The sequence below is a fragment of the Oenanthe melanoleuca genome, chromosome 1 (genome assembly GCF_029582105.1).
Source record: "Oenanthe melanoleuca isolate GR-GAL-2019-014 chromosome 1, OMel1.0, whole genome shotgun sequence".
In the NCBI taxonomy this organism is placed as follows: Eukaryota; Metazoa; Chordata; class Aves; order Passeriformes; family Muscicapidae; genus Oenanthe; species Oenanthe melanoleuca.
This window is the reverse complement of record NC_079333.1, coordinates 28,814,462-28,835,561: the sequence shown is the minus strand read 5'-3', so window position 1 is coordinate 28,835,561 and position 21,100 is coordinate 28,814,462. Positions and strand designations below refer to the sequence as shown.

The 21,100-nt window shown below is 46.3% G+C and overlaps 1 protein-coding gene across 1 annotated transcript; it reads left to right on the top strand.

Annotated features, from left to right (window-relative positions):
* The first annotated feature begins 1,730 nt into the window (after positions 1 to 1,730).
* MFAP5 (microfibril associated protein 5) lies at positions 1,731 to 13,424 on the top strand. Its single transcript, XM_056498870.1, is given in 10 exon segments — positions 1,731 to 1,776; positions 1,779 to 1,946; positions 2,331 to 2,393; positions 5,118 to 5,165; positions 6,323 to 6,349; positions 7,857 to 7,892; positions 8,646 to 8,681; positions 9,387 to 9,474; positions 10,349 to 10,422; positions 11,000 to 13,424. Coding segments are annotated over 10 exon segments (705 nt in total). The 3' UTR covers positions 11,119 to 13,424.
* Positions 13,425 to 21,100: the final 7,676 nt, after the last annotated feature.

Here is a 21,100-nt window from a genome sequence, read left to right as displayed (position 1 = left end):
GGTAAGAAGTGGTGGCTTCAGTTATCTCCTGTGTGGGCAACTTGGGTCTCATGTGGCAGGGAGGACAGTGAGCATTTCCTTGAGTAATTGTGTGTAAAGCATTATGAGGATTTTATTTCCAGTTTGCAATTAGTTGAGAACAAATGAGGGTTACCAAGCTACCAGGGTGAGCCTTAGGGGACAGCTTTTCCTTACAGGGTTTCTGTCTTTCATTGCTGTATGAGGTAGGGAGCTGGGGTAATTCCCTAGCTTTCTCCTTGGCTTCAGGACTGAGATTGTGTCTTGAAGGTCATCCAATGCCTCCTCAAACCCAGCAGAGTTGTTACAGAAGCAGTAAAGGAAAAAGAAGTCAGTCAAAGAAAGAGGACTGGGTCGGACCCAATGGCTATTGGAGGACGAGTTAGGAAAGAGTGGCTATTCCAGTGGGATTTGTGGGGCTTGCACCTCCGTCAATCATAAAATGCACCGTGCTTGGAAGCACAGGGGAGTCAGGAGGATGGCAGTGAAGGTCAGGTCTCATTCATCGTCTTCCTTCTCAGTTTGTGTCTCTCATTTTCCTGCTTTTTTTTTTTTTTTTTTTTTTTTTTTTCCCTGTTCCCTGCCTTTCTCAGGCGAGAACGGGGGCGGCGCTGCAGTCCGGGCCCCGTGGCCGGTACCTGTTCCCATTCCTTGTGCTCCCCGCCCGCCATCAGCCTGGTCCAACGGGAAGCCCCGTGCCTGCATCCCGCCGGGAAGCGCCAGCGGGGCAGCGGGGCGGTGTCACGGCTGTCGCTGCCCCCTGGTCCCTCTCCATCCCGGTCCCGTCCATCTCCACCCCGCTCCATCCCGGTCCCGTCCATCTCCACCCCGCTCCATCCCGGTCCCGTCCATAACAGCCCCGCTCCATCCCGGTCCCGTCACATCCCCGCCCCGCTCCATCCCGTCCCCGCTCCATCCCATCCCCGCTCCATCCCGGTCCCGTCCATCCCTGTCCCTCTCCATCCCGTTCCCGTCAATCCCGGCCCCGCTCCATCCCGGTCCCGGTCCCGCTCTATCCCGGTCCCGCTCCATCCCGGTTCAGCTCCTACCCGGTTCAGCTCCTTCCCGGTTCCGTCAAACCCGGTTACGTCCATCTCCGCCCCGCTCCATCCCGTCCCCGTCCATCCCAGTCCCGTCCATCCCGGTCCCGTCCATCCCGGTCCCGCTCCATCCCGGTCTCGCTCCATCCCGTCCCCTCTGCATCCCGGTCCCGTCCATCCCGGTCCCGTTCATCATGGTCCCGCCCATCCCGGTCCCGCTCCATCCCAGCCCCGCTCCATCCCGGTCCCGTCCATCCCGTCCCCGCTCCATCCCGTTCCCGTCCATCCCGGCCCCGCTCCATCCCTTCCCCGCTCCATCCCGGTCCCGCCGGGCGGAGAGCCGCGGGCAGCCCCCGGGCGCGTCCTGCGGGAGAACGGGGTGCGGGCTCCGCGGTGTCCCCGTGCCGCAGGCAGCCAGGGAAATGGGAGAGGGCCGGAGCGCTGGGCTGGGGACAGGCAGCAGCTGAGTCTGGAAAAGTGGCCAGAGGTAGCGGCCCGAGGCTGCATGGCCGGGCAGGACGAAACGGGACACCAGTGCGCAACGCAGACCCAAGAATCCATGGCTGGTGCTGGGCCATCCTGGGGGAATGGGAGGAGCCCCTTCGGAGGACAATAAACTCTGGAATGAGGGTGTGGGCTGCTGCTCCTCGCTCCCCCCCTCATTCCACATGCATGATGATACCATATCCCTCCATCTCGCTGGCTTCATGGGGTTTTTTCCTTTTCTTTTTTTTTTCCTCTTTTCCCAGAAATTGTATTTTGAAGACAACCAAAGGGAGAACGTGTTCTGGGTGTGGCTGCATGTGATTTACCCAATAGCCAAAGTGGGGGGGCGCCGAAGGGGAAAAACACAGCGTCTGCTGAAGGGAGTGGAAGCTGAGGGCTGCAGTAAGTGATGGGGACCCTGTCTTTTCTTTCGGTGCTCCTCGAATTAGTCGAAAAGCAAAAGAGAATGGAGGGAGAGAACGTGGGGGAAACGTTTCGTTGCATGCTGAGGCTGTGTGTGGAGCAGGGCTTAGCCACCTAAGTGGGAAAAGAGATGGGGACTGGAGAAAGGAGCTGGAAAGAGGAACAATGCACGTGGTGTTATAAGTTCAGTCTAGAATGTTTCAGAAATACCTGGAAAACTGGCCACGTGGAGAGGGAGACAGGAGGGAGGCTGGGAATGGTCTCGAGAGGAAAATAAGTACAATAAGCAAAGTTTCTGAGGTGTAGGGGAGGGTGTACCAGTTCCTGCCTTAGCTTTCCTCTGTTCCCTTTTCTGCTCCCCAGGGATGAAGACTTCTGGAACCTGTATACTGTTTTGTGCCTTAACACTCTTCTTGTCCCCAGCTGGTGAGTCCTTATGCCCAGGGAAAGGATTTCTTCCCCATCTGGGCCCCTTGGGAGTTTCCTACACAGAATAATGTGCAATGACCTAAGGACAGAGATTTCAAGAGGGGTACTGAAGGGGGAAACACTGAACAGGAAAGGCAAGGTGGATATAGGACTGTAAAGAAAAAATTAGAAACTGGAAACAGTTTCCCATCTGTGACACTCTCCAGTAAGTACTGGGAGTCACAAGAGACAGAGATTCTACTGCATTTATGTTATAGTAAGCAAAACATCCAGATCAGGCTGAGAAAGAGGGTTAGGTGTGCTTTGTGCTTACTGCTGTGCCACCTGTGTATTCATGATCTACAGGGCATTTCCCAGTGCTCTGCAAAATTTGTTCTGTCATAGTTGTGACACATTTGCTGTCACTAGCAGAGCCTGCTGAAATGACCTCATTCCAAGCTGCTAGGAGGTTTTGCAGTATTTGTACAGTTGTTTTGAGAAACCTCACCTCTGTAGTTCATACCATTTTCTGCTTTCAGTGGTGGTAGTTGTTATTCTGTTTTGTGTCTCCATTACCTTGTTTGCTTGGACATACTTGGCAAAAATTCAGATCAAATTAGTGTTGGTTTTTGGTTTGTTTTTTTTTTTTTAAATGCACCACAACAACAAAAAAGAATGAAACAAGAGGGCAGCATTATACATCATAGTCAGAAGACACAGGACAGGTAGTGAAAGAATTACTTCAGTCAATGGACAAAGCTTCATCCAGGAAGGACTGTATGTAGGAGAGAGATGACTGACTACCTATCACATTTAAAGCAGGTTATTCCAATACCCTCCTTGATCCTCCCCTCATGCTGAAACCTGATTCCACTCCAAATAGCACTGTTTCCTTTAAAGGTGCACAACAAACAATGTCATGTTTATGACTGTGAAGCAGGGAGGTGAGGTATCCAAGATATGAGCTTATGGGTTGACTACAATTTGAAAGAGGGAAGAAAAAGGCTGTGGTTTTTATTATGCATGAAGGAAGCCTGAAAAGAATATTTCTTACTTTTGAGTATTTTGTTTTAGCACTTCTCTTTGGGTTTGTTTGTTTTAACTTGGAAAATAACAGGAATCACCAGCTGGTCTCTTGTTGTTTCTTTTGATTTTGGGTAAGCTACAGATTTGGTAAGTTAGGGTTGTAGTTCTAGACCTCAAGGATGAATTTAATGTAGCTTGGATAAGAAAGTCCAGTTGTTTATAAGGCTTATTTATTGGGTACCATAGTAAATATAAATTTAAGTGATTGAAGGTGAGATAAGCAAATCACCCTTTTTGTGTCCTCACCTCCTATGCAGAGATTTCACTTCACTTATGTCCTTTTGTTTTAGAATTGGATTGGTTTTCTATTCAACCCCTTGGGGAAAACAAAATTTGTAATAGCTGACTTTTCAATGTTAGAAAGGAGGAAGGAGCCTCCCTGTCTTTTCTACATGTCTCTCCAAATCCAGCACTTCTGCAATGGTTTCAGGATTTGCATCCTTCTTTTTGCATCAGGAACAAATGAGAAAATGCTCAACACCATTTTCTTCTCTACTTGTTTCAATTAAGAGGTTAGCCAGAGCAGAGGAAGTTTTGGGCTGTATTAAATTGTGCACTTAAGTTATTATACATGTCTGGCTCTCCCTGGGTTAATCACCAGCAGCTGAGCCCTTGCTGGCAGCTGGGTGGGGAGCAGAATATCAGGGTCCAGCAACTCTTGTAGTGTTGTAGAGCAGGATTATGTAGGGGTCCCAAGAGACCCTCTGTGGCCTGCAAGTAACTGCCCTTGGAATGTGGAAGAACTATGACAAAAACTCCAGACCTGATAGTTTTTACCCACACAGTGCTCCCACTAAGAGCAGAAAGCTGCAGGCTGAGGTCACAGGACGCAGTGGGATGTACTGATTTTTGGGCTGGTCATGCACACATTCCTGCAGTGCCCCAGATCACTGGCTCTTTCCTGCCAGCTCCTTCCTTCATCCCACCCCAGTTATGCAGACATTTCCCTCGTCTGTGGCTAGCAGGAAATATTTTCCTGTTCCTGGCTGCTGTAAGGAAGCTGCTCTGTCACCCTTTGTGTTTGAACAAACAAACAGTCTAGCCCAGCTTCAGTTTCTTCCATGTAGCATGCACAGCCAAGCCTTCATCTTTCCCCTTCTCCAGTTCACCCAGAGGCTGAGAGGGGGAAGATTAACTGCTGTGTGTTTCATACCCAGGCTGGATGATCTGCCTAAGGAGCTACAAAACCTACAGTCTGCTTTTCACTGTAGCGATGACTCAATCCGTGCCCCCAAGTGAATAATTTCCATGACTCAGTTTCCTCTTTAATAAAATAGACATAAGGATTTTGCTCAGCCTCCTGAGCAGGGAGGCCACATGGATTTTTTTAATTTTTTTTTTTTTCAAAATGCTGAAAAGTGGTTTCAGAAGGGCAAAGTCTGGTAGCAGACCTGGAGATATTTACTAACTTGTCCCTCTGCCTAGTCATTGACCCTGGTGGAGGCAGCAGGGATAGGATCAGGACCTGCTGTATCCACCAGCCTCTAAACAGCAAATGCAGCCAGCAGTGCAGGTTGAGGCTGAGTCAAGAACATTTCTCCCTTCAGCAGAGGGCAGTGATGTCATCTGGATAGATAAACATTAAAATATCACAAAGCCTGCAGACTGTAAACTGCAGACTGTCTTTCTTCACACCTCTCTCTTTTCCTCTTGCAGACTGGTTTCCATGGATGGTCAATGGGCAAGAACCAGAAAGTGCAACTGGTAAGTGCTACAGGCATGTCAATGTGCTGAAGATTGCTCATGTGACCCACTTGTCCCATGGAGTTACAGCCTGTTTATCAGAAAATACTGTTCTTTGTTTCCTTGCCTCAGACATTGTGAGCTTACCTTTCAGTGAAGATTAAACAAGCTCTCCAAGACAACCTGCTAAGTACTACATGCTCTTTACAAGTAATTCTCTAGTGCAGGGGTCCTGAACACTTAGCTGAAGGGTACAAAGTTATGTTCACAGTCGAGGGTTGTGGGAGATCCACAAAAGACAGTAAATCTTCAACCACAAGATGCTTGGGGAACTCTACTGCTACTCAGAAAAATTCTAGGGAAAATGGTGCACAAGTAGTAAGTAAATGGTGCTTTGAAAGTGAGGCCATTGGGAAAGAATATTGACTGATCTTACTGGCTATGTTTTTGGGGGTGAATTGCTTTATCCCTCTGGACCTTAATCCATTTTTGCCACATGGTAAGGTAAAATGAATGTATATTTACATCATGCTTCAGCAACCAAAAGGACCACAAAGGGCTTGCCTCTTCTTCAAACCTGGAACCCCTGGCAAAGCCTGCAGACATCTCCCAACTATGAACCTGCAATGTGTAATATCTGGGATTTCCCAGAAAACTATTCAGAAGCCAGCCCAAAACATGTCCTCCAAGCATCCTTTCCTTTATGCTTTACCTCTCCATCACTACTCCAGCATTGCCATCAGTTGATCTTCAAAGAAACTCATGCACTGATGAATTTCTACAGCCAGGGCTAGGTTTTGGAGTTGTCTCCCTCCTTCTCTGCCATGGGTGCCTCAGCTGTCTGTCCTAGTGCTGCAAGAGCCCTCAGAACCTTAATTTCAGAAGTCTTTCTTTCCCATCAAGATGCCAACAGTGGCCATATCTGACAAGTGAAAATATGCATCCAAAATTTACTGAGGGTTGATACAACACATGCACTAAGAAATCCAGTCCTAGGCCATCATCTCCAGTCATCAGAGAGGGGAGTGGATATGGGTGGGTTGAGGGCATTGTGTTTGATTATGTATTTGTCTCATGATCCTATGATGGCAGGAGAGGTAGTTCAAGCTAGCTCTGGCTGGCTGTGTAAGGGACCATAAAGTAAAGACAAGCTTTTTCAAGGACATTCTCTTTCCCAGGTGGAGTTACCCCTGACAGCAGCTCTGGTAAGCTCCAATCTCTTGGTATCTTCATGCTTGTTTTTCCACTTTCACCACTCCTGCCTACACAGATGCAGAAATGACCCATTATGCCCAGAAACTCCTTGTCTCACTTTTGATGCACAGCAGAGTTCTTCCAGCACTGATGGCTGTCTGGGAGTCCTTTCTGTGCTCCATGCAGGAAGATGAATTTAGGGTGACTTAATGGTCTGTTCTCCAAGGAAATGCCACTCTCACTTAATCTACCAGGGCTCCCTGAAAATGTTTCCAGTGCAGTAAGCTAGGAAATTCAAACCTCACACATCCTTGGCTTCCAGAGAAGGTGGCAGGAACTAAGAGACTGAATGATGAGGGTGAGAAATCGGGCAGGTTCAAACAGGGACATGGGTTGTGTGTGTGTCTGCTGACAGGGAGCAGATGTGCTTCGGTTCTCAGGAGACAGAGAAAAACCCTGAAAGTAGTAAAGCAAATCCTGAGCATTGTTGGAGATGGGAAGTGGAGATTCTGTTCTTTTGGTAGTGTCTGGCCCACTGTGCCTGCAGCTGTGTCACAGTGGGGCAGCAAAATGTCTGTGAAGGGAAGGGTAGGTGGAGGACTTGGAAGATAAACACACAGAGCACACAGTGCATGTCCTTAGAGAGTGGCAGGAGTCAGGAGAAGGACACAGAGCTGATTGGAATGTAGGCAATTGCAACAATGGGCAATGGAGGAAAGGAGAGGCTCAAGAAGGAGCCTTCCCACTTTATCCAACCATCTTCACCATTGCCTTGGGATGGTTTCTCTCTGCTGGAGCAGTCTCTCAAACACATCCTCCTGAGGTGGTGAAGATCAGGGAGGGCAGGGAGAGGAAAAACACATGTGGTTGGTGCTATGGCTCAGAGAGAGGCAGCTATGCATGGCTGTTTCTGGGGAGTGTGCTCTGGCTGTATGGGAACTCATCTGAGAGTGGTGTCTTGTTCTCTAAAGCTCCAAAGTTTGTCCTCTGCTCATCAACTGGCTGCAGTATTTGTTGTGGGTCAAACTGCCATGAGACAACACTGGAAGAAGAAAGTGGAAGCACAATATTGTATCTACAAGATGTATGATCTTCATGGTTGGAATGGGAGGTGAAAGCAACTGTGTTCAGTGTATGAGACCTGACTGTAGGAGGGTAGATAGGACTTAGCATCCAGACCAAACTAGTGGTGACTGACCTATATCTAAAGGTAAAAAGCAAACTTGGGCTTCAATTGCTTCCTATTGAGGGACCAAGCAAAACTCTTCACAAGGGATGTGCCATTGGGACCCATCTTTCCTCTGCAGCATCCTATCAGCCCTAGCACACCCAGCATATTTGAGGGAAAGCCTGCAGTTACTCTGACAAATCAGACAAAAACAACCCCAGGATAAGCATTGTCTGTAAACCAGATATGAGATGGCTACTAGTCAGGACTGGTAAGCCATCAGCAGAACAGTGGCAGGAGGAAAGACTGGAAGCTCAAATTAAGATCTTTCAGTACATCTCTTTTTCCAGGTGCAGCTGTCACACCACCTGGGCTTCTTCCTCCTGGTGAGTTTATTCTCAGTTGGCATCCACATGTTGTGGACCCTCCTTCTCTCTCCTCACACAGTCCCTTGCACACCTGGAATCCTGCCTTCTCTGACTTCTGCTAAGCCCCACACCCAAAAGATTAGTTCTCTTTAACACATGTGTTTTGTCTATGCTTCTGGCTGACGACGTGGCACCTGAGCTGAAGTCCTCTGTAATTGCTCATAAGAACTTGCACTTGGAAGTCAGTTCTCTGAATGCCTTTCCAGTTCATTACTAGGTAAATTATAAAATGTACCAGTTTGCTGTGGTACAGATGGGTTACTTTATCAGAGGTAACAACAAACCAATCTCTTTTTTACCCCTTGTCATGGACATTAAAGAACCATTAAAGGTGGGTGTCATTGTTCCCTATGAAGGGCAGTCATAAACTCCTTTGCCTCTCGACTTGATAAGGGGTAATTACAGCAGCTAAAGAAATTTACCTGACTTTTTATGTCAGAATGTTCTTTCAGTGTAATTTTGAACAGTAATGGTAAGGCTTTATGGGAAAGTTTAGGCAAATTTTTAGCATTGCTGACTGCATAGTTGGCACTAGACTTACATTGGATTTGTACCTTATGGTTTCATGTCAGTAACAATGAAATCTTTTTCCGCATTAGAAGTTACAATGGAAGGCTCTTGAATGAGTTTTCCAGATATTTGTTTTGATTAAGCTAATTTCTAGGAAGGAGTCATGATAACAAACTAACTTTGCTACCCTCTGTCTTCCAGTTCAGTCTGACAGCGAAACATCAACGGCTTCATCAGGTTTGTTTTAAGTTTGCTGCCTGCACCCCCTCCCAGACCCACTTTCACCCACCTGTTAGCTCTCCAGAGAGGTTCTGTCTGGACACAGAACTTTTTAAATTGTTCCTTGAGTTAGAAGAACTTGAGAATGATGGTAGTGGCAGCTGAAGCCTTCTCCTGATGGCATGCCTGGGAAGGGAGGAGCTGGCAGGTCAGCAGACCAGATACAATGGGTCAATACTGTGTCAGTGTCAGTGGCCAAGACCTGGCATTTCAGAGCCACATGCCAGAAAATCCATTGTAGTTAGTCACAGGGTTGATTGCCCAGAAAAGAAAGGAGCTAGATTTGTGTCCCAAAATGTGATAATTACACATCTATTAGAAACACGTCTTAAATATGCAACTAAAATTTGCATTTTGTTTATGTGTGCCTGTTCCCTTTACAAAATATGCCTCCTGTATTCTGGGTGCCCAGTGGCCTTGGTTTGCATTTCATTCAACTTTCCCTTTCTTTTGTCTTGCAAAGCAAGGGGATCAGAAATGTCTACACTATTTTCGTCTTCTCTAAACCAACCCCATCTCTCACATGAGAGCAACAAAGAGGCTGGGGTAGTTCCCTGGAAGCCTGGAGGACTGTACCTAGTGATTAAGTTATATCTGTGCCTGAATGAGTGCACCTGGCCATGATGCTGGATTGCACCTCTGTGTTTTTGTGTGTGTTCTCAGACTGTCGTGAGGAAAAGTTCCCTTGCACACGCCTGTACTCTGTTCACAAGCCAGTAAAGCAATGTATCAGCTACCTCTGTGTTACAAGGTAAGAAACCAGCAGTCCCTAAGAAAATCACTAAAAACTGCCCTGAAAAGGTATGTCCAGTTCAGCAATTGTTGCCTTTGAAGACTGGAGGTTTTCTCTGGGAACCTATTGGTGAGATGAATCCTATCCTCAGAGCATCCTTTTAGGGTAATTATTTAAAACAGCACAATGACTACAGTCTGTGCACTGTACAGCACAAGGAGCTGTAATGTGCCCTATATTGCAATCCATATTTAAGATATTTGGTCATTTATAGGGCCATGAAAATGATCAGAGGTATGGAGCACCTCTCCTACAAAGACAGGCTGAGAGAGCTGGGATTATTCAGCTTGGAGAAGAGAATGCTCCAGGGAAAACTCATTGCAGCCTCCAGTACCTAAAGGGGGCTTGTAAAACAGAGGAAGAGCAACATTTTACATGGGGAAATAGTGATAAGATAAGGGGGAACAGTTTTAAACTTAAATAAATGAGATTTAGATTTGATGTCACGCAGAAATTCCTTACTCACAGGGTGGTGAGGCACTGGCACAGGTTGCTCAGGGAAGTTGTCAATGCCCCATCTTTGTGAGTCTTCAAGGCAAGGTTCAGTGTGGGGCCTGGAGCTACCTGATCCAGTGGGTGACATTCCTGCCTATGGAAGTGATTTTGGAGCTAGGTGATCTTCAAGGTCCCTTCCAGCCCAAGCCTTTCTATGACTCTAAGATTTCATGAAGTTTTACAACGATTACTTTGCTGTTGAGCAGCCTTATTTTAGGCTAAGAAATCACAACAAATTTAGGGTCTACCTGCTCATTAATGATATACATGTTTATTCCCTGAACCCCTTTTTTGTTTCTTTGTGTGCCTTCTGCTGCTGATCCTGGTGACCCCGCAGCGTGCGCCGCATGTACATAATAAACAAGGAGGTGTGCACTCGCATTGTCTGCAAGGAGAACGAGGTCATGCAAGGTGAGTGGTATCACAGGCTAGCCTAGAAGGATAGCTGCAGCCATCTGATAGAGTCTCCAAGCTAACTAGTTGGCTTAGACCCTGACCCACATGCAGTTGCATCCCTGGACTTGGAAAGAGTTCTAATGCAATGCAGTCTTGGACATAATACACATGCCATGATTAAAAAAATGGGAAGTAGATATTGTACTATTAAGAAATGTGATAGCTCTGTATTCCTCGATCTTGATCATGGTCTAGTAGTCCCAGATACACCCTTATTCAAAGTTGTACTCCTTTGAGGTTACAGAGTAAATCTCAGTGTTTCTGCTCATAAATAGAAGCAGGATCTAGTCTAGATTTTTATGCAATCTTTGTTGCAGCAAAATACAAGTGGTTTTAATATGTAATGTTACATGCATAAAGCCAGAAGGAAATTCATAAAAGCCTAAGGACTTGCTTTGCTTGCCTCATGTATATGAGGATTGAGCAGTTTCAACAGTTTTTGTAGATGCAGTAAAGGATGCACCTCTGCTGGGGAAGAATGTGAAGGAAGCTTTGCTTATCTGTCAATCTGTGTGTGTCTGCTTGTCTGCAGATGAGATCTGTCGCCAGCTGGCTGGCCTCCCTCCTCGACGTCTCCGCCGGTCCGGGCAGCCCCTGCCTCTCCCTTGCAGGCAGCTCCTGGAGCAGCAGCGCAGGCCTGATGCTCTGTGAGGAGAGGACAAGGAGGAGAGAAGTCATCATCCACTACCTACAGTCCAAGACAAGTGCTTCTTGTCTGTGATTCCCCCATCATTTCCTTCCTTCTATGCCTTCTTCTCCATCCCCTTCTCCAGGTGCTGCAGTGCACAGGGTACCCTCTCTGCTAGTCTGTCATGGTAGCTGTTGTCATCCTTATAATCTTTTGCTGAGGATATGGGATTCTCCCCTCTTTTCTCTCACACTCTGCCTGGCAGGCTGTGAGCTGCTCATTTCCCAGAGGTTCTTATAAATGTGCTGCACCTTCTCTTGCTTTGCCCCTGGAGAGAGACAGAAATGGGGACAGGACAAAGTCCTCCCCAATGGTACAGATGCCCTAAGCTGCATCTCATCTCACCTTGATGCCCAAGGACTCCTGCCCTAGATTTTTGCCTGGCATCAGCATGAGCTTGGATGTGGTTGCCTGAGCCTCTCCCAAGCCACTGAGTTTGTTGTGTGATAGCACATTCTCCTCCTTGTGTCTGCTGGCCTCAGGGAAGTGACAGAACTGGGAGATGAGCTGTCCTTAACCCAAGGCAGACCTCACTGTCCCTGGGTGGCAACAGATCATTTATAACTACCTTTGGGAAGTTTTTGTCTCAAGCCCATTGCCTCCTCACACACATCTGCTACCAAAAGGAAAAATTCTGGATTTGGTATGGAATTATATTTTTCTCAAGAAGATTATGTTGAGTCAGAGTGCTGCCTCTTCTACTCCTCCTCTCCCCTGTTCTTGTCCCTCCCTTCCCACTTAAGACATCTCTTGATGCCCATTCCAGGCAAGTTCCAGGGAGCAGTAATTACAGCTGCCTCCACTCCTAAGCCCAAGAGAGCCCATGAAGAGCCTGACATTACTGAGACCTTGCAATGAATTATCTTGTCTTGGTATCTTGTCTTGGTCTGGCTACCTCCACACTCTCCAGTTTCTGTGCCTGCTTTCAATCTCCAGCTGAGTTCCTACCTCCTGACCTGGAAGATCCTGCACAAAGCAGAAAGGAGTTTCAAATTGGAATTGGATGAGGGAGCAGAATCATTATCTGGGACTGCTGTTTACCTGAGAGCTGGGATTTTCCTGCAGAATCTCTGACTGTGCTGACTTGCACAGAGCCAGGTGCTGATGGGGAAGGCAAACATATCTGTAGGTATAAGTGCTTATACAGGCCAGCCTGGACAGAAGGACTCACTGTGGCAGCACTGGATGTCTGGTCTGCCCAAGGACTTTGTTTTCTAGATATATGGAGAACACTTCCAGGTATATGGGCAGTTTTCATGATGAGACTGGGAAGGGTAAGTGGGGAAGAGCAGTCTGAATTGTATTAATCACTCCATATGACTCTCAGTGACATGATTCTGTGAGACACCAGAGGATCAGCAAGTCCCTGTCTCCAGGAGCTCTGGGTTATTCCCCAGTAACTGAAAGCCAGAGTGCTAGATTTGGCATCCCCTCACATAATAAACTTCTGCAGAACAGAGACCATTCAGCCTTGCAGGAGCACAGCTCTGTTGCATGGAGCCAGGGTCACACAGTAGGGGGGACAGTTTGCTGCACAGAGACAGATGTCTCAGAAAAAGAGCAAAACAATTTGTGTTGGACCATCTCACCAGGACCTGCATTTCTGCTGTGTGCAGCAAGAGCTGGTTACATCCTCTGTAGGGGAAGACACCCTGTGCAGACAGATTCCATATGAGGTCAAAATTAGCTCTAGATAGGGTAAATCTCTCAATGTTAATCCAGTGCACAGGAGAAAGAATTCCAAATCATGCAGTGACTAGAACTTTGTCCTAGAAAAAGGACCACTGCACTGCTACTCAGAGGATGATGCTCCTCTCGGGTACTCCAGGCTCATGAGACCAGGAATGAAGGAGGGATTTCTTTGTACTGAGAGGGTGCATATTTCTGTGGAGAGGAGGGTACTGAGAGCTTGATCTCAAAGACATTCAAGCCACTGGCAGCCACTGGCTTCCATGCTGGGATACCTGTGAAAATTGCCCGTGGGGAGGAAGGTAGGATGGAGATGGGATGTGAGATCTTGGAAATTGGACTAGGTTAAGTCTGCACTCTGTATTTAGAGGTGAATATACATTGCTATAGATACATAACTGGGTAAGATAGCCACTGTACAGCATATAGAAATTTAACTTTCATACAGGTTGGGAAGTGGTTAGAAACCTTTCTGTTGCTTGCTTTCAGCAGGGACAGGAAGAGGTGCTCCTGTCCAGGAGAACTGTTTTAATGCTAGAGTCTATATAATCCATATTAAAAGAAAATTTATTTCCTGTTATTCTTGGCAACTCTCACGTGTTTGGGTTTATTTGTCTCTTGCTGTATTTTCTCCAGATTTGTGGGGAGACTTGAATCCAGGTCAAATCTATAGTTTGGAACCTTTTACTCCCTGCTGGCCTAGTCCTCTGCTGTCACCCTCCTTTTACTCATAAATCACAGGTCTTCCTGGAAACTCTTTTTTTTTTCCTGGAGAAACATGACATTTTCTCCAGCATTATTTTTAACTATGGATAGCTGTGCTAGATTTTCCTGACAATTGGAAGCTGCTGAACACAGGAATAACTCCTCCCAGCCTATGAAATTTGTTCTGAGAACACATCTTTTCACTGTGCACGTGCCATGACTTTCTGGTGGAGAATTAACATCTCCAAATAAAATGGCAGGATGACTGAAATAAGATAAAAGCTTTAATAAATATCACATAAGCAGAGAAAAACTTGTTCACTACAACCATTTAACTCAATAACAGGAAAAACTGAGAGACTACATTAAAAATTACACACCTAGGTAAAAAAAAAGATTAGGAAAATTTCCTTTTCATAGATTTTCTGACTTTTTCATAGTTTCATCAGGCACTGACCACATCATATTTTGGTTGAGAAGATGAAGCACTAAGACATGGGGGACTCTGACCAGCATCTTCATGTGCAAGCAGTCAAGTCTGCATTTAGATGGTATTTCTGGAACAAAAGTGGCTGTGGGCCAAATTACCCATTAAGCTGCCTCTGAGAGTGCCCCATAGATCTTCAGAACTAAACCACACAATGCAGGTTTTGCACAACACTCTCCTCTATGCCCCTTCCTGGCTGAGGCAGTGGTGTCCTGGTCTGGGACTGCTGTAATGGACACAGCCCCAGCCCCAGTGACTGGAGACACTGCTCCCACCTGCACAGGCCAGACCCTGCTCTGGCTCTTAAACTCAGCCTTTGCAGTGCTCCTGTATTGGCACTTCCCTGGCTGTGTGAGCCAAGCACAACATATGCCATCAACTGTTTGTAATTCAGCTTATTCTTCCTTTTCCCTTACACTAGAGTCAGCCCACACTTCATTAGCACTTGTCCCATACACAGATTTATCTCCCCTGCCACTCCAGCCTGAACTGACATGATATCTGGACATCACTTTCTCTTGCAAGCCAGGGAAGTGGTTTTACATCTGCCTCCAGGTAGGTGTGCTGCTCATGCAGCTGGGGCAGCCACAAAGAAAGCTGACAGAGCCCAGTTTCTGCATTTGTGGCTGATTTTCATACCCTCTCCTGACCTGGAGAGGGAGTTAGATGCCCTGAGGTCACTTCCCACACAATGGCTGTTCCTTGTTTTGCTGTCACAGCTCCCCAGTACCCATCTGTGTGACCAGTTAGAAGGCTGCTGTCTAAAGCCAGTGCCCTGATGTCTGCTCCCCAGTTTGGAGCAGTGCCTCACTGCTGGACATGTGGAGCTCACAGGCATGGGAAGGCTGTTGGAAGCAGCTGACATCACCTAGAAGCTCCTGAAACTTGTTGCCTGAACCCACAAGAACCCACAGTGAGAACAAAGAGCGTTGACTTTGAGCATCTTGGCTTGGAAGGATCCCTCAAGGATGTGCTGCTGGCTGCTGTGTGGGCTTGTCCTCCACAGAGGACACTGGTCCTTGCCACCCACCCAAAAAGAGCATCTCTACTGGACAAAGAATAGCTGGGTTGAAACAAAAAGGGACTTTAGCTTTAATTTTTTATAAAAAAATTGTTTGTTTGTTTGTTTTTTTCCAGGGGTATTAAAGTACATGATCCTGTAGTATTGACTCCTGACACCACATGGTGACATTGTATGACAGTGTACATTTGTCCAGTTGTGAACAGCTCCTTGACTGGGGCACAGGAAATCTGAATTCTGAATCTCTTTACCCCCTGCTCTCTGATCTTTAGCATATTGCTTTTATCTCTGTTCCCTGCTATCCTTAGCCCCTGTAACGCAGCAAGTTGGAATAAACTCACACAAAATAGAGAGCTGGACTTTAGTCCATCAAAAAAAGTTATTTAAAAATGTGTGGGAAATACCACAAAGGTATTTCATTGCTTACTTTTGCTATTAGTGTAAATTATTTTTTCAAATAAAAACATGTTCAATAATATGAGTTATATCACTTAAAATGCAACCAGCAAGTGCTTGTTGCTAGCATGCTGAATTATATTTAAAAAGTGAATTGTGAAAAATATTCAATTCATTTAATGAATAAATTATCTATCAGAATGCAGTTCAGGGCACTTTAATAAGATTACAATTTCCATACCAATACAGCTGGTCACAAATTAGCAAAAAGGTGTAATAGAGAAGCACATGTGATTCAGTGTGTCTAACTAATAAGTTATGTCAGATCTCACCTGCTTAAATATAAGAATAAACGTAGGTTAAGCTGTGCATTTTTTTAAATAAATGTGGATATTGAGATAGTAAATGCTCCCAGTTAAGATCACAGATAAACTTACATTGAAAGTTAGCAAACTTTCAAAGCTGCTCAGATTGCTCAGAGCCTTGTCCAAGTGAATTTTGAAAAATTCAGCAGGGGATGAATCCACAACTTGTTTAATATTGCACCATGCTTAAGATGGAGAATAGTTTCCTGATGTCAGATCAGAAATTCCTTTGTTGGATCTTTTGTTTGCTGTCCTTTTTTCTGTGCATCTCTGAGCAAACTCTGTCTCCCCTACAATGCTGCTGCAGACAACTTAAGAAAATAACAAGAAGAAATTTGTAATTAATACAAAGCACAAGTTTAATTGCAAAGCAAGGCATTAAAATTATTGAAATCAATCCTTTGGGGAAATTGTGTTTAAAAATGCAAAACATGACAAAAAATCAGTTGTGCAATGAAAGGATTTGCAGTCTGTGTCCCTACAGCAGGCCACTTTCTCTATGCTCACACAGCATCTACTCCCTGTCCCCAGGGGCACTGCTTCACAGTAGATTTTTGCTTCTCCTATCTAAAAGCTTTTCTGGCCTTGTTCCCATTTTTCCAAATTGGAATGGGACCAAGCTAGCCACCCTTAAGTAAATTTGCCTGTGCCTTACCTGTGCCTACAAAAAAATGATAGAAGAGAGGAATGGACCTGGTGTCCCCACGTTGGGCACGGACCAGGCAAAAGGAAATTACCTGGCTGAGTACATGAGTGCAAGATCAAGAGATGCCATGAGGACTTCCAGCTGAGGAAACCTTGTACAACTGCAAGGTACTCAGCACACCACTGACAGCCAAGGGACATCCAACACACAATTTTTACTGACCTCCCAAGACTTCAGTCTCAGTCTCTCCAAAAAAAGTCCTTCTCCAAAGACAACAGGGAAGTTAAAATCAGGATTTACCTCCCAGGCCCCAGGTGCAAGCTCTTTTTGTACTGAGTAGCACGAGCTGCAGCACTGCACAAACACAGCTAATCACAGGCAGCACTGGTTTGCAAAACCATAACCACAGCTAGAAGGTGAGCCTCATTGTGGAAAACTGCAGTGCAAAACCGAGTTTCTCCCTGTGGCTAGCAAATGATTGCAGAGATATGAAGCCAGTGACTTTCATTGAGGAGGGGAATGATGAGATCTGAAGCAGGATGTGGGATGCCCAGACCAGGGGCTGAGCTGCAGGAGAATGGAATAACACTGGAACAGAGGCTGCAGCTCCCTGAGCACACAGAGGGTGCTCTGCAGGTCAGCACAGAGTCAGGAGCCAAGTGAGATGGGCAGGGCATGCTGGAGGCTGAAGCTGCAGGCACTGCAATGGGAAGCAGCAGGGTGCAAGCAGCTCTGGTAGGCACCTTACCCCCCAGCTCTCAGCACGGGGTGGGCACGTTCTGCTTTCATCACAGTCTGTTTCTCTTAGTGTAAATGAAATAAGCATCCAACCATGTCATGGCCTCAAGCCAGAGAACACACTAGAGGACATTCAGAGTAAGATGTGGATTTTGGTCATTTCTTATCTTCATTCATGATGGGGAAGCCATGCCCCAGGTCTCAAACTGCTCACCCCAATCTAGCCCCTTTCCTGCCCTCCTGCTGGTGATCCCAGCAGGTGTCACTCTCTGGTAGCAAGGGCTGGAGGTGCTGTGATCCAAAGACATGGTGGAGGGTACTAATACAGGCAGGGAGAGAAAATAATTGTGGGGTCACAGGGCCAGAACTGAGGATTATTAGTTCCTGTAAGGAGCCCTGGGCTGGGCTGGCAGAGAGCTGCAGGGCAAGAATGAGAAGCACTCACAGGGCTGCGGTTGAAAAATGTATACTCAATTCAAGAGTTTCACCCTAATTTGCCTCATCCCCCAGCACCAAAACAAGCTCAACAATGAAACAAAAATAAACTGCAGGTCAAGTCTCCAGGTAAAGATTTTGCAGTGCAAGCCTGGAAAGCTGAATTACTAGTAAAACACACCATAACTAATAACCTTAGTGCACACCCTGCAACCAGCTGCCCTCAATTCTGCATCAGTGGCATCACTGACAACCCTGCAGCATGCAGCAGTGCAAGTTTTGTGAACCCACCCTCCCACACATCCTGAACTCCTGACTTTTTTACTTCCCCCTTGCCTCTCATAACCTGGGATCCTTGCTCTTGTCTAATTTAGATGCAGCCTCCATGACACTCACTCCACAGTGCTTTAGCTTTGCATTTGCAAACCCCACCACCACACCATCCCTCTCTGCTGAAGTCCACCCCAGGCAGACCTCACACACATCCTCACAGCTTTTATGGTGCTTTTGTGGCGCTGCATATTCCACAAAAATCACTGTTTTGTAATGAAGCAGCTGAACCTTCTCCCCAGGCATGGCATCCACAGCAGCATCACAGGATGAGTTGGCAGCTCTGGGGACAAGGCTCTCTGCCCCATGTCCTAACAGCAAGCTGCTCTACATCTAGTGTGGAGGGGATTTTTGCTCCCAGGACTGGAGTAATGGGAGTGGTGTGCCTGGCAGAGGTGTCTGAGCAGCTGCACTACCCTTGTGTTGGGTCTGTCATTCCGAACAGGGTGATTAATTTTTGTGGAGTGAGCACAGTGCAATGTGTGTGTAAAAACATTGATACATAGTCTCACACTTAGTATATGCTCATAGAAGTGAGCATGTTCTATGTGCTTACAGTAAATACACATAACAGCTTATTTATCTGCCAGGATAACTGCAAGGAGCTCCACCATTCCCCTGCTCAGGGTCTCTGTGCAAGCCAGGGGCTGTGGTGCATCAGCACTTGTGGAGCAGAGAAAGTTTTTCTGTTTGAGGTTTTCTCTTGAGGCCAGGGGAAGCAGGTGTCTGCATTTCTGGTGCTCAGTGTAAAACCAACCAACTGGTGATAGAGGTGCTACTTTCAAAAGGTGATTTCTGAGCAAAGGGTGAATGGTAAAAATAAATATATATTTATAATGGTATGCACCACACATGACTTCCTGTTGACTAAACAAGCAACCTCTCCTCTGCTTTGGGGCTAGATAAATTATTCACTGTATTTTTGCTGTCTAATTTCTTGGTAATTTGCTTTCTGAATCTTTCGAAAAAGTAATGGTGGCATTCCTCCTCTCACCCCACCTCACACCTGACCACTGCTCTTCAGCCAGCAGTTATTTCTCTGTTCTCACTCCAAGATAGAAAATAAAGCCCTGAGCACCAGAAATCTGAAGGGATACATCCTTCCCTGATCCAGAAAAGCTGGAACAGTGCCTCTTGCTAGATAACACTCCAAACTCAGCAGCACAAGGACCCTCTCCAGCCTTCCCCACCAGCCTTCAACTGGCCCAGGCTTTGATCAGAAACAGTGATGGAGGCATCTTCAGTATTTCACTCTCCCATCTTCAGGTCCCTCTCCACATAGGTTTTCATTGAGCAGAAAGGACAGAAAGCTGAAGCCTTCAGGGCATCTCCTTGTGTATTATCTCCCAGAGTATGCTTTACATATGTAACAGATTTGGCAATTTACAACCAGGGAGAAAGCTGGACAAGCAACCAGATCAGGGATCAGCGACTTTTCCATGGTTTTCCAAACCTTTTTTTTTTTATTTTTTTTATTTTTTTTTTTTTTTACCAGAGCAGGGGTGACATCTGCTAATCAGCAAAACCTTGCTATGGCAAGAAAGTGCAACTCCTGTTTTAGGCAGAACTGCATGGGAACTGAAGGTCCCTTTTGAAATGTCCCCTACATTTGCTACAAGACACTAAAACACATCCACACCAGCATGTTTTTGCTCTGGGGATTAGAGGCAGAGAATCTCTACCACTAACTTTGTGCACTTGCATCTCACGTGTGAGGGAAGTTACCAGACTAAATGAAGGGCATTAGAAAGCCTGTAGCAGTGTTTAGACTTGAGAGCTTTGCCATTAACTATAGTTCATCTGTTTGTTCATCCATTCTTTCTTTTTTATCTGTGGAGAGCACAGAAACTCTCAACATTTAAGGGAAGAAGCATGTTTTAAACATGGAAGAACGAATTCCACTTACAGGCAGGACCAGAGAAGGGATCTAGTTATACATTCTATGAGACTTGACATGTAATACCTTTGAGAAAATTATTTAAATTTATGGGGAACCAGGCTGGTCATGGAGATATTTCTTGACTCCTTTCAAAGTAGAAAATTTTATATAAAATTTTCTGCAATCTCTTGGCTATGAAATGGAGAACCAGCACAAGAATAAAGGTGAATTTACTTTGATTTTTTGAATGAAACACACAGTTGTGATGTCCTAGAAGTAGGTTTCCCAGAGTGTTTAGCTTTTTGGTTTTGCTTCTCTCTCTCTTTTTTTTTTTTTATGTCCTGTGTAACAAATGTCCTCTTCGAATTATTAAAAGAAAATCTAGTATTAAAGTGTGATGTGTTGGTCTGACCTAGGAGATTTGTCACAAGGTGCTACTAGAGCAAAGGCTGAGAGGGGACAGCTGTTTTATTAACCAGAGTGTTCTCTTAGACTCAATTAGGACAGGGATTCTCAAGGATTTCAGTCTCTTCTAGCTTTGGTCAAACACTAGGAGCCAGATCCTCAAGGAGGATAATTGCCACAGCTCTTAAGACCGATGCAGATGCCAAAATGTGTGTTGTGTCCTACCCAGGTATTTCCCTCAGGAGTAGGATGGCCCATGCCTGGGCCTTGCAGGAGTGCTTCTCCTTTTCCTGCAGTATGCCATGCTCCCCACTCTCAAAAACAAGTCCTGTCCAAGTGCTGAGCTAGAGACTCTGCTCTGTTCTGGCAACTCATCTCTGCGTGTTTTTGCATATACTGGTTTCACAAAGCCTTAGCATTCTGAAAACCAGTAAAATTAATAAGGAAAGTAAATCAAGCAGAGCAAAAACGAAGAACTACCCTAGCGTGAGGTAAACAAAAGCCCAGCTTCTCAGCCACGTCCCACTTGAGGCAGAAAGGGAGCAGAACTTCCCTGCACTGCCCATCCCTCGGCTCTCCTTCGGCCCTGCAGAGGGGATGGTGCCAGGGCAGAGCCTGGGCAGCCCAGAGCAGGCTGGCAGTGTGTGCATCCTGAGTGCCAGCCTGGCTGGGAGAGCTCAGACCTCAGTCAGGGGGTCCTGACTGTCACCCTGCCACCAGCAGAGCTAGGTGCTGGTGCCAATGCCACCTGGAACAACAGGATCAGGCCAGGGTCACTCCCCACTGGTGCTTTGTGTACAGCTTTGCAGTGCAGGTCTGCCACCACCCCTGCTGTGTTGACAGGCTCAG